General features: G+C 34.5%; 2 protein-coding genes across 2 annotated transcripts; one reads left to right on the top strand and one right to left on the bottom strand.

The window, feature by feature from the left end:
* Nucleotides 1-4,101: 4,101 nt before the first annotated feature.
* On the bottom strand, nucleotides 4,102-5,349 carry LOC105125486 (uncharacterized). Its single transcript, XM_011025949.1, has 4 exons — nucleotides 4,898-5,349; nucleotides 4,682-4,792; nucleotides 4,519-4,599; nucleotides 4,102-4,399 (listed from the first exon to the last, which is right to left on the bottom strand). The coding sequence occupies exons 1-4, from the start codon at nucleotides 5,105-5,107 to the stop codon at nucleotides 4,325-4,327; spliced, it is 477 nt and encodes a 158-aa protein (XP_011024251.1). The 5' UTR covers nucleotides 5,108-5,349; the 3' UTR covers nucleotides 4,102-4,324.
* Nucleotides 5,350-6,874: 1,525 nt separating this feature from the next.
* On the top strand, nucleotides 6,875-11,903 carry LOC105125485 (uncharacterized). Its single transcript, XM_011025948.1, has 3 exons — nucleotides 6,875-9,650; nucleotides 10,599-10,909; nucleotides 11,191-11,903. Exons 1-3 carry the CDS (start codon nucleotides 7,363-7,365, stop codon nucleotides 11,589-11,591), a joined length of 3,000 nt encoding a protein of 999 aa, XP_011024250.1. The 5' UTR covers nucleotides 6,875-7,362; the 3' UTR covers nucleotides 11,592-11,903.
* The last annotated feature ends 7 nt before the right edge of the window (nucleotides 11,904-11,910 follow it).

Raw genomic sequence — 11,910 nt, 5'->3', positions numbered from 1 at the left:
TGGCCTGATCCCTGACAAGTGATTGATGTAGTTTGTAGGAATTTTTGGACTGGCTCTGTGGCCTCAAGCCCATAAAAGGATGATTAAGAATATTATCAAGATTCAGATTTAAAAATTCAACAAAGAAATTAAATTTGTTAGACCGCCGAATTAATTTATTAATATTTGCAAAATTCTTTGATTTCATATAAATAGCATTTTTTAATTTAAAATAGATTCCGTATAAGTGTAAATTATAGTGATATACAAGATGAATAATGCTTCCGGATATGGCATAATGAATTATGCCTAAGCAGGTATTAATGACTTCAATTAATAAATATTATTAAGTATTATTGAGTTAGTTAATCAATTAGCTTAATATCAACTTAGCATGTGTTGGTTGTCAAGAGAATGAACGGGTTTTTCATCTCTTTGAGACACTATGTTTTTCCTTGTTATCCAATTAATTAGTTAGATACTAGTTTAAATGTCTAGGCTATATTATGAAATGAAAATTAAAACCTAAACATAATAAAAAATATCCAAGTTGTAAATTATCAATTAATGTTATTATTAAACTCAACTAAAATAAATCATTTATAAGACTTCATAATTTGATTCATGGCCTAATATCTATTTAAAATTAAATTATATAAAAAATATTTTGATATAATCAAATCGACTTAATTTGTTCAAAGTAACTCGATTGACCTATAATAAAAAATAAAAAATAAAAAATAAAAAATTAATTTAAAAAATATTTTGCTATTTATTATGAGATTAAAATTAACCTCTATGATAATTTTTTTTGATGTAATCTAGCTAATTTGTTTAATTCAAATATAATTTAACTTTATTCATGAGCTGGAAAAATTTAGAAATTAATTTTATAAAACAAGGGTGATTAGTTGGGGGACTGAATTTAAAGGTTATTAAACAACAAGAACTAACTTATAATTCGTTTCAAAACCTAAGGAGATTCTTGACAAGAAGGAACTTTCATAGAAAAATTTATACATATATTTGATTATTTTTTAAACCTTCCAACGCGTTGCTGACATTAGATGATTAATTTGGGTATGCATAAAAAAAGTCACAGACAAGAAGGTGCCTCAGGCTTGTTAGCAAAATCAAGAAAGAGCACAAGCCTATAATTAATAATATATTGATGGATGCCCCAAATAGGAGAGCTATTCGGGTTCTAATGTTTCCATGGTTAGCATATAGGCGCGCACATCCCCACATGGATGTAGCCAAGAAGCTTTCGAAGAGAAACTTTCATATTTATCTTCGTTCCACACCTGCTAGCCTTGGCCATATATATCATACAAAACCTATTGGAAGAAGAAAAGAACTTCTCTTCAATACAATTCTTGAAGATCTTCATCTTCCATCATTGCCTAACCTTCCTCCTCATTACCAGTACACAACCACAGGCCTGCCGAAGCATCTCTTGGGAAACTTGATGCAAGCATTTGATAAGGCAGGCAGTAGCTTCTCCAACATTTTGACAACATTAAAGCCAGATTTGCTTATTTGTGATTTCTTTCAGCCATGGGCTCTTGCGCTGGCTTTATCACTGAATATTCCAACTGTTCAGTTTGTGATTGGTGGCAATAAGGCAAATTCTGTTGCAGTTCATGCCCTCAAGAACTCAGGTAATCAGTCTGATCACGACAGTACTATTATTCAAGATTCTGCAAAAGATTTTCCGATAGTTGAAGACCGAATTCTTCAACACTAGGAACAATCCTCTAGCACAATGTTGGTCCGGAGTTCGGAAGAGATTGAAGGTAGATACTTACTTAGATGATCTCTCAGCTGTAGCCATGAAGAAGATTGTGCTTGTTGGTCCACTTTTTCAAGGCCCTAGCTAGTAATCAAGAAGGTGAAAAAACAGAAATCACAGAATGGCTTAACAAGAAAGACCCATCTTCAGTCATTTTTGTTTCATCTGGCACTGAAAATTATTTGTCGAAGGAGGAAAGAGAAGAGCTGGCACTTGGACCACTGCTTACAAAGTAAACTTTAAAAGGGTCCTAAGGTTTGCTCAAGGAGAGAAAATTAGTGCAAAAGAAGCATTGCCTGAGGGTTTCTTTGATATAGTTGGAGAAAGGGGACTGATAGTCGAGGAACGGGCTCCACAGAAGAGAATTTCGAGTCATCCTGGATTCCTGGCATTGGTGGACTTCTGAGTCACTGTGGTTGTAATTCTGTGTTGGAGAGCATGAGATTTGGTGACCAATAATAGCTATGCCTTTGTATATTGATCAACCTTTGAATGCTGGATTTGTAGTGGAGATAGGAGCTGGTTTGGAAATCAAGGGAGACAAGAACGGTATGCTTCAAAGACAAGAGCTAGCAAAAGGGATCAAAGATGTGGCGGGGGAGAAAACAGGACACCATTGGAGAAGGAAAGCCGGAGAGTGATTGCACATTAGCCTAGCCCGTTTCGTACTCTGTTACTGGACGTTAAAAATATATTAAAATAATATTTATTTTTTAAAATTTATTTTTAATATTAATATATAAAACAATAAAAAGTTTTAAATTTTTTAAAAATATTTTTGAAACTTAAAAATAAATTATCAAAAAAATAAAAAATATCACGAGACGAGGAGTGGTTGCAAATTTGTGGCAGATAACCCGCAATCCTGTTTAGTTGGTCCCACTTTGTGGGGTAATAATTTTTCCATATTTGCTAATATATTTATTATGGCTGCAATCAAACTTAAATAAATTAAGGAAGATGCTGTTATTGCTGTTCTCGATTTGAAATTAGTTAATAAAACTCGTCTCTCTGCTATCTGGGTATTTTTCTCTAGGGTTTTTGTTTTTGTTTTATCGTATACGACCTAATACGAGAATCGATGAAAAAGATATACATCATTAAATTATTACGTTAATTAAAGTCAATTATTTTATTAAAATAACATTATTTTATTAAAAATAAATCCTTAATGATATCATTAAATTATTAGATTAATTAAAGTCAATTATTTTATTAAAAATAAATCCTTAATGTTGATATATTTATAACTATGTAAATCATATTATTAGATCAATTAGATTTTATTACATTAATATTTGATTCGATTCATCAAGAACCTAGTCTGAATCAAGTTTCAATTCTTGAATTTTTAGATTTTTTAAAATGATTCATCAAATCACTTTCCTCTAGCCTTCTCATCATACCTTATACGAGAATCTACTGAAGAAGTCATGTGTCATTAAATTATTAAATTAATTAAAGTCAATTATTTTATTAAAAATAAATCCTTAATGTTGATATATTTAGGCTTAGACTGAGTTTAACTATGTAAAACATATTATTAGATCAATTAGATTTTATTACATTAATATTTGATTCGATTCATCAAGAACCTAGTCTGAATCAAGTTTCAATTCTTGAATTTTTAGATTTTTTAAAATGATTCATCAAATCACTTTCCTCTAGCCTTCTCATCATACCTTATACGAGAATCTACTGAAGAAGTCATGCATCATTAAATTATTAAATTAATTAAAGTTAATTATTTTATTAAAATAACATTATTTTTTTAAAAATAAATCCTTAATATTGATATATTTAGGCTTAGAATAAGTTTAACCAGGTAAATTATATTATAAAGTCAACTAGATTTTACTATATTAATATTTGATTCGATTTATCTGAAAACTTGGTCGGAATTAAGCTTCAATTCTTGAATTTTTGGAATTTTTGAAATAATTTATCAGATCGTTTAAAAACTATGTTTGTAACAACCCTTCAAATATTCTGGATTTTCAATTCATGGGTTTTTTGGAATATCCTCCCAGAGACAAGTATACCGTGTTAGGGAAGATCTGGCAATCTTTTCCTTCTTCAAATTTGTGAAGAAGCAGGCAAGAGGTTTTGTGAATGTTAATGCCACAAAAGCAATTACCATACCACAAAACTAGACCTGTTCCTTTTCTCTTTCTGACAATCAACAGAACTAGTATACAGTTTAAGGATTTGATCATTCGAACAAGTGGTAAAATGTTTATGATCTGGGTACTGAATTTTGTCATTATATAATTTGTTTTATCGTTAGATTTTTGACCTCTCCAGATAATCTAAATTTAACTCGGTTAATATTCAAAACAGTTGAGAAACAATAATCACATTATGAGAAGAAATCAGGCCTGCATGATTTTAGCCCAGGGATTGTTTTCGGCCATTAACATGAACCAATTTAAATTCAATAAAGAGACACAACATTATTGAATGAATACATGAATGAATAATGTTCCCCCAAAAAAAAAAATCATTGATGTGAACACAATATCAGGGAGCTTGATTATACAAGGCAGAGATATCTCAGCGTATGGACTCCATGATCTTGTTCAGCTCTTCCAGCTTCTTCATCCTCTGTTTTTCACTCTCAGCCAGCAGCTGACAAGAAGGTAACAGTGAGAAAGAAGGATTAAAAGAAAAGAACTCAAAACTCAAAAGGTTTGGAGACGAGAGTACAAGTCCTGAGTACCGAAGGAAATTAAATTCTGAAACAATACCTCCATTAATGTGGCTACTAGCTGAGCTTTTTCTCTGTTCTTTTCGTTGAATGCTTCCAGGGCTTCTTTGTATTCTTTCTCCTGTTAACAATCAGAACAAATTTAGATATCTTGTCTAGGAAGAAGAAAGCATGCAAAACACGGGAGCAACTGTTGCTTGCACCTTCTTCTGGCAGCTCTGGCCTAGAGGTTTCAACTCTTTATTTGCCATATCAATCTTCTTACGTGCAATTGCAACGTCTTTTCTCAAAGGGTCAGCCAGCACTTCAAGTTCCTGATCATACAAAAAAACAGGGCATAAAATGCTTGAGCATCAACTAAATTTGTTGCTTGTTATTCAAGCAGCGCAGTTGCAGCATTTTCTTCCCTCATAACTTACTTCCCAAATGTGTGTCAAGCGTCTTGTTTCTTCTTCGGCACGGCCTAAATGAAGTTCGACTTTCTCCCTCACCTCCATCTTCTTTCTCTCAATCTCTTCCTCTCTAGCTTGAAACTTGGATATGTCCAGCCTTGGAATCTCCTCTTCTTCATTGATCTCATCTGTCGATAGCCTCCCACCGCTGCCAATATTACTTCCCATGTTTTTCATCTTTCACCACAGACTCAAACTACTCTAGAGTTTCTATATTTGGCAGCGAAGTTCCACAAAACTCTAAAATGCTTAACATTCTTTTGTATCATCTCCTCGTGTTGGTCTCTTGCTTTTGCTTCAAACCTCCACGATCAAACTTGCTTCCTTTTCACTGCATTCCTGAGAAAGCAAGAGCAGATATCCCAAAATGCTCCCCAAGACTACTTGCTTCCTGTTGAAAAGATTTCAAAAAAAGCAAAGACAAGACATCCAAAGAATGGGAGTTAGTTACTTTATTCTAAGAGAACCAATCACCTATTTCCAACTATCACTTAGTATGCTAGCTTTCTTGTAACCCTTATGCTTGCTAGATTAACGGCAAACTCTCCTTAAACAAGGTGCTTTGCTGGGCAACGATAATGGAACTAAGGATCTCTACGGTCCTGTCTTCAGTACTCTCTTGCATCTAGCAGTTAAACAGTCAAATCCCAATAGAGAAACCAATATTTTTTCCTAGGCAGGTAAGTGATTGCCTAACAGAACAATGTTGAGGCGCTCACAATGTATATGCACGTGTCGGGAAATAAAGAGAAGTTTGCGCATAAAACTTTGCTTGAATGGAAAGGAATGGCCTCATGTGGCTTCACATAGTTTGCGGATTTTATTGTGTCTGTATCTGTATCTTACTGTCCCTCTTCTTTTCTGTTTATTTTGATGAATCGTGTTTGATCTTCAAGTTGCGAGTAATTATTGTTTTTAAATATTTTTTATTTAAAATAATTTATTTAAAATATTTTTTTAATATAACATGTTAAGATAATTTAAAAACATAAAATAATATCAAATAAAAAATTCTTTTAAAAAACAACATTCATAATTAAAAAACAGGTACAGATCATCATCATTACATGTTCTTTTCAGTTGGTTAAGCCACGGGAGCATAATTTACTTTAAGCATAGCTTTTAAACTTAACTTCGAGGTGAATCCATGATATGTGCTGACTCACTACTGAGTTATAAGTTAGGTGATTTCAGTCGAGTTAGTTCAAATTATTTATTTATTTTTATTTTATAAATCAATAAAAATAATATCATTTAAAAAAATAAAAAAATCAACAAATTTTAATTATATTTTTCCAAATTAATTAAATTACAAATCAACCTGAATTTTTAACAGAGTTACACCAAGTTAATTATTCTATTTTTTTTCTTTTTTGTCGAAAGTTTATATCCCGAATTATCTAAATTATTAATTAACTAACCGAGTGAGATCACGTTTTAAAACAATAACTTTAACCACTTGCAATTGTTAAATTTATGGTTTACATATATATTAATTTTTTTTTTGGTAAGAGAAAAACAGATGAGACCAAAGTGGTAATTGAAAGTCACGATTGCGTGATATGTTGGGTCAAAGTATTAAATAAAAGCTCGTGAAAAATAAATATTAAGAACCTGCTTTTGCTCGTGAAAATTCTTTAATTACAAGATTAGGTAATTGAAATTCAAACCAAGCTATTAAAACCAATTAATTTTTTATTAGCATTTTCTTATAATAAAATAAAATAAAATAATTTTTTTAAATACAAAAATTTATTTTAAAACTGTATTAAAAATAAATTAATTTTATATTTCCATTCTATTTTTTAAACAAAAAATTTCCGTTTCTATACATGTATATATAAATCAATAATTAAAATAATAATCAAGTAATTAATTACTTTAATTATTCACTAAACCCACGAGGCACCAGGTCAAGGCAGAGTGTTATTAAACAACGAAAAAAAAAAATAAAAAAAATCCAGTGGACACTAGTGCAAAAAATTCAACACACATGTCCTTCAATCTTCTCTTTACCTAAACCTAAAAAAACCGAGCTACTTCTCTATACATGACATGAAAAATTTAGAGAAGCAACACAGAATTTGATCAAAAATAGTCAAGAAATCAATCATGGGTTTCTTTATTTTCAACAACAAAGAAAGGTTTGATCATTTTTCTTTGATCTCTCAATCATAGAAATCGAATTCCTCTCTGGATTTTTCTTTGACTGGTGTTTTCAATAGATTTGGAGTGTTGCTAGCGTAAATCTGCAGAAATACTTTACTGGGTTCTGTCTATTTCAGGGTTTGACTTTTTAAATTGCTTAGAGATTGAATTTTGGTGATTTATTGTGTTATGAATTTATGATAGATACTATATGATCAAAAGCTTAAGGCTTTATATAGATATAGATAGCGGATTTGCTTTTTATCTCTTAGTAATTAAGAAAGATGCAGTCTAGGAAGCCTGAAGATTACATCGCACAGTCTCCATCTGCAAAGACACGTAATCAACATAGAACTGAAGTTGGACATGAGTCTCATCCTGCTCCTCGCCGTCACGCAGTGGATCGGTCTCCACGCGTGCAGCAGCGAAGGAGTTTAAGCCCTCGTAGTAAGGTTGAGGGTACTAGAAAGGTAGTTCATGGGGAGGGAAGGAGCAGCTCGACCGAAAGAAGGGACTCTAGTTGGCATTTGAGTGCAGGTAGGACTGAAAAAGTCCGGTCTGGTTCCCCACAGTACGCCCAAGAGCGTAAAAAGCCTCGTTTTGACGAGGGGGCTGTGCATAGAAAATACAGGCAAGTTGAGGAAAATGTTGATGGTAAAAGTAATAGATTGAAGCGAGGCTATGGATATGATCATCATGCTGCATCTTCTAGAGCGAGTAAAGAGAAGGATTATCGTGATAACAGTGTCGTGGGTATTGATGGGCATGGCATGATGGGACGGAAATCAGTGCCTGTGGAAGATGGTATGATAAGAGGGTCATATCGGGTGCCTCGAGATTTGGTTCCCAACTCAAATTATGGAGATACTGGATCACATATACAGTCAATGTCTCGGAATATGGATATTGACCACTTTGATGATGAAGAACTTCAATTTCGAGAGACTATACCATCAGATAAGATTCCGGCCAGGAGATTTTACGAAGAAGGGGAAAAACCTATGTTTCATTCAAGATATGTTCCGTACACCAAGATGTCAGCTCCTCATTCTAAGGATTTGGAAAGCGCTCCTCGATATAAAGATTTTGCTGGTTCATCTTCTGGATTCTCAAGGAGTGAGTTTCCAGTTTCTTATAGAGAAGGCATGCCCTTAGCTGCTTCAGATGAATATCCAAGGAGCAGCATAAAACTCACAGAACCTACAAATTTTAACACATATAGGGAAAGGTCAGCTATGGACATAAGAGACTATGAGGATAGTAAGAGAAGTATGACAAGTTATCCGCAGGGTGCCTATAATCCTAAAAGGCCCTCGCATGATCATTACTTTTACTCCAAATCACAAGAAATTGTGGATGACAATCATGCATATCCATCTGATGATTTACACAGAATGATGTCTCCACCTTCTCCATTGAACTATGAGCATGCTCAAACAGATTTTGAGCATAGAGAATTTTCAAGATTGAGTATGCACCATGTTAGAGACAGGACTGATCACACTGATGGTTCCTTTATAAACGTGAGAAGGAGCACTGTATTTGACCATCCCACAATACAAAGGCAAGCACCCATGGAGAACCTTGATACTGGCAGAATACAAAACACATCAAAGCACAATGTGGAATATTTGGGTTCAGCATACACTCAAGTTGATCGTCGACAGGGAGAGTTACAAGATAATAGGAGATCTCATTCGGTTGTCACACAGGATCGCCAAGCCCCACATTTGAGACCAAATTATGGGTTTGGAAGAGATGCAGGTCCACAGTTTCAAAAGGAAATATTGCGTGATACTCCCATGCCAATATATGACATGGAAATGAAGAGATTTGCTGCCCGGAGGCAAAGAATGAGGGGAGAGCTTGCCTCGTATGAGCCACCAGATAAAGAATTCAACCGAAACTATGTAATGGAGGAAGAAATAAACAGGCATGAAAGAAAGTACATTGTGGAGGAAGATATAAATAGGCATGATACAAGAAATATTGTGTCAAACAAACGGAATTTACCTCGAGAATTTGAAGATCTTTATGAAAGTGGTGAGGAATGGGTGGATGAAGATACAGGTGCTTTACATGTGTCCAGGACTCGGAGGTTTGACCGGAATGCATATAGAAATGCTAAAAGGACATATGATAGAGATAATTTTGGAGATTCTGCATCTGAAGACTGGTTGTCTTCTCAAGATTCCTCGGTGCATGCACAAAGGGATTTGATTAGAGATTATAAACCTGGTGGTAAATATATGAAGGGTCATCCGAGATCTGGTCCTTTAAGTTGGTATAACTCACACCAGACTGATAAAAAAAGTGTTCATAGACAGCATAGGATTTGGAAAAGAAATGATGATTATGGAAATGATGCAAATATAAATGATGATGACCAGCCAGAAGATTGGGTAAATCTTGGGGAGGCTGAACCACGGGAGGGCTCTGAGGAATTCAAGCAACTGGTGGATGAAGCCTTCTTACTGTTTTCAAAAAGATTAAATTTGAACACAGCAGTTCGAAGAAGATACAAGGAGCAAGGAAAAGCTGGTAGTTTGTTCTGCATCGTATGCGGCAAAAGGTCTGTTTTCTTTTCTGTGATATGCATTTTTAAAGTGGAGAGCATTTCCATATTTTGATTCAGGAGTTTCCTAGTTTGCCCTACAGCGGGAATCAGGTGAGTTTGGCTTAACCCAAAAAACATGTTTTTTAATTATTTCTGTGATATGTTACTATTACTTGCTGGGAATCCTTATGGTTTTTCAGTTATTTCTGTGTTATGTTACTATTACTTGCTGGGTAATCCTTATGTAAATGTTATTACTTGGTGAGAGGTGATTGGTCAGAGTAATTAAGTCACATAAATGATTGTTGAGTGCATGTTGATGGACTAAGAGTGATCAAGAATTACAAGTTCTGTTTGACAATTTTTTTTCCTCTTAAGCTGTTGTTTGACATGGCATTTAAATGCCAAAAAAATTGGCAATATAATAACTATTAGCAAATGTTTATAATGTGTAACTGGATGCCACTACGCTGCTGGAAGCAGAAGAAGAATTACACTGGAGGTACGTTGTGGGTGGCTATTCTAGAAGAAGAAAGGGGTGCTTTTGTTAGGGATGTATCTGAAAGGGAAGATTGAGTTAGTTAGCTGGTCCAATTGGTCGGAGAAAAGGGGCTAACGGTTTTGCAGATTTTGTACTGCTTGGGGACATGTTAATTCTGTTTAATTGTTAGGCACTAGCACTTTATTTCTCAAGAATGCTGATGTGATACTTGCTTGTTCACCTTGCATATGTTTGCGGTAGGCATGGGATATTGTGAAGGACTTCATTTTCTTTCCATAAAAAGAAGCTTATTCTATGCAACTTATAGAAATTGGCTCATGAAATATTAATATTCGTTCATGTCTATTTCTTTACTATACTTTTTGATGGATGTTATGCTTGTCCATCAAGTTCCTTTTGGCATTGTCGAAATATAGTGTGCACCCCACTGCTGTATGTTTACATGTCTGTACTTTTAACAGTTCATCAAAGGAGTTCATGGCTGCTCAAAACCTGGTACAGCATGCGTTTATGTCCCACAAGATTGGGCTGAGAGCGCAACACTTGGGTCTTCACAAGGCAATATGTGTTCTGATGGGGTGGAATAGTTCTGTGCCTTGTGACGCAATAACATGTGTTCCTGAGATCTTGCCTGATGAAGAAGCTTTTGCTCAGAAAGAGGATTTGATGCTCTGGCCTCCACTTGTTGTCATCCACAACATTTCTATGTCAAACAACAACCCAGAACAACAGAAGGTCATACCTATTGAAGGGGTTGAGGCTTTTCTGAGAGGTAAGTCCCAATTTATTTGATTAGTTACTGAATACAGTTGTGCTAAAATCAAATTTGAGTGGGGATGGATGTAAAGAACATCTTTCTAATGCTGATGAAGGAAAGATTGGTTTAAATTCAATCAGCCTTTGAACATACGAGGAAGAAGAACAGCATATATTTCATGTTTTAAATTTTGTCTGCACTGTTTGAAGCAGCAGTACATTTAGGATTTGCCAGCCTAACATTCTGTTTCACTTCTACTAATTCACTGCATCCCTTGGCTCTTTACATAATGATAGGTAAAGGTATTGTTGGGGGTAAAATCAAGGTATGCCTAGGAAAACCTGCTGACCAAAGTGTCATGTTGGTAAAGTTTTTGGGAACTTTTACTGGACTCGGAAATGCAGAGAAGCTTCACAAATATTTTGCAGAGAAGAAACACGGGAGAGAAGAATTTGAGCATAACACATCCAAAAACATTAACAACAGCAATTGTTTGGAAGAAGAAACTCAAGGAGGCCAGTTGGAGGAGCACCTACTATATGGGTACCTGGGAATTGCTGAGGACTTGGACAGGCTTGATTTTAATACCAAGAAGAGGATTCTAATAAAGAGCAAGAAGGAAATTCAAGAGCTGGCAAATGCTCCTGTTAAAACTGATGATAAGTCGCTGAATCAAATAGCTGATGACAAATATTGACTTAAAACATGGTGAAGCAATTCCAAGTTCCTTAAGGAGGAATCTTCTGTGAAAATGTTTCTCCATCATTAGTTCTAGTCTATTGGTAGTGCAATACTACCTTAAGCTATGTGTGCATCTTAAGATTTGGAATATCTTTGTTGTGAAGACAGAAAATTATTTGCAAAAGTTATCCACCTTTATCTGTAGTCTATTGGTAGTACAACACTAATTTTAATCTATCAATACAGATCTAGACTTGGAACATCTTTGTTATGCTACTCTTTCCCTAACCAGATATTACCTAAAGGAATTCCATACCGTGTTTGACAATTCAATT

This window comes from Populus euphratica, unplaced genomic scaffold (genome assembly GCF_000495115.2).
Source record: "Populus euphratica unplaced genomic scaffold, PopEup_1.0 scaffold22.1, whole genome shotgun sequence".
NCBI lineage: Eukaryota > Viridiplantae > Streptophyta > Magnoliopsida > Malpighiales > Salicaceae > Populus > Populus euphratica.
The sequence above is the reverse complement of the archived record's forward strand: the minus strand, read 5'-3'. Positions and strand labels throughout refer to the sequence as shown.

What these genes read in the sequence shown, in the direction of transcription:
- LOC105125485 (XM_011025948.1), top strand. Translation starts at nt 7,363, where the DNA reads ATGCAGTCTAGGAAGCCTGAAGATTACATCGCACAGTCTCCATCTGCA. An exon ending in TGCATCGTATGCGGCAAAAG is followed by an intron (nt 9,651 to 10,598) that starts GTCTGTTTTCTT and finishes TACTTTTAACAG; the next exon opens with TTCATCAAAGGAGTTCATGG. An exon ending in GGTTGAGGCTTTTCTGAGAG is followed by an intron (nt 10,910 to 11,190) that starts GTAAGTCCCAAT and finishes ACATAATGATAG; the next exon opens with GTAAAGGTATTGTTGGGGGT.
- LOC105125486 (XM_011025949.1), bottom strand. Translation starts at nt 5,107, where the DNA reads ATGAAAAACATGGGAAGTAATATTGGCAGCGGTGGGAGGCTATCGACA. An exon ending in GCTTGACACACATTTGGGAA is followed by an intron (nt 4,793 to 4,897) that starts GTAAGTTATGAG and finishes TTGTATGATCAG; the next exon opens with GAACTTGAAGTGCTGGCTGA. An exon ending in GCCAGAGCTGCCAGAAGAAG is followed by an intron (nt 4,600 to 4,681) that starts GTGCAAGCAACA and finishes GATTGTTAACAG; the next exon opens with GAGAAAGAATACAAAGAAGC.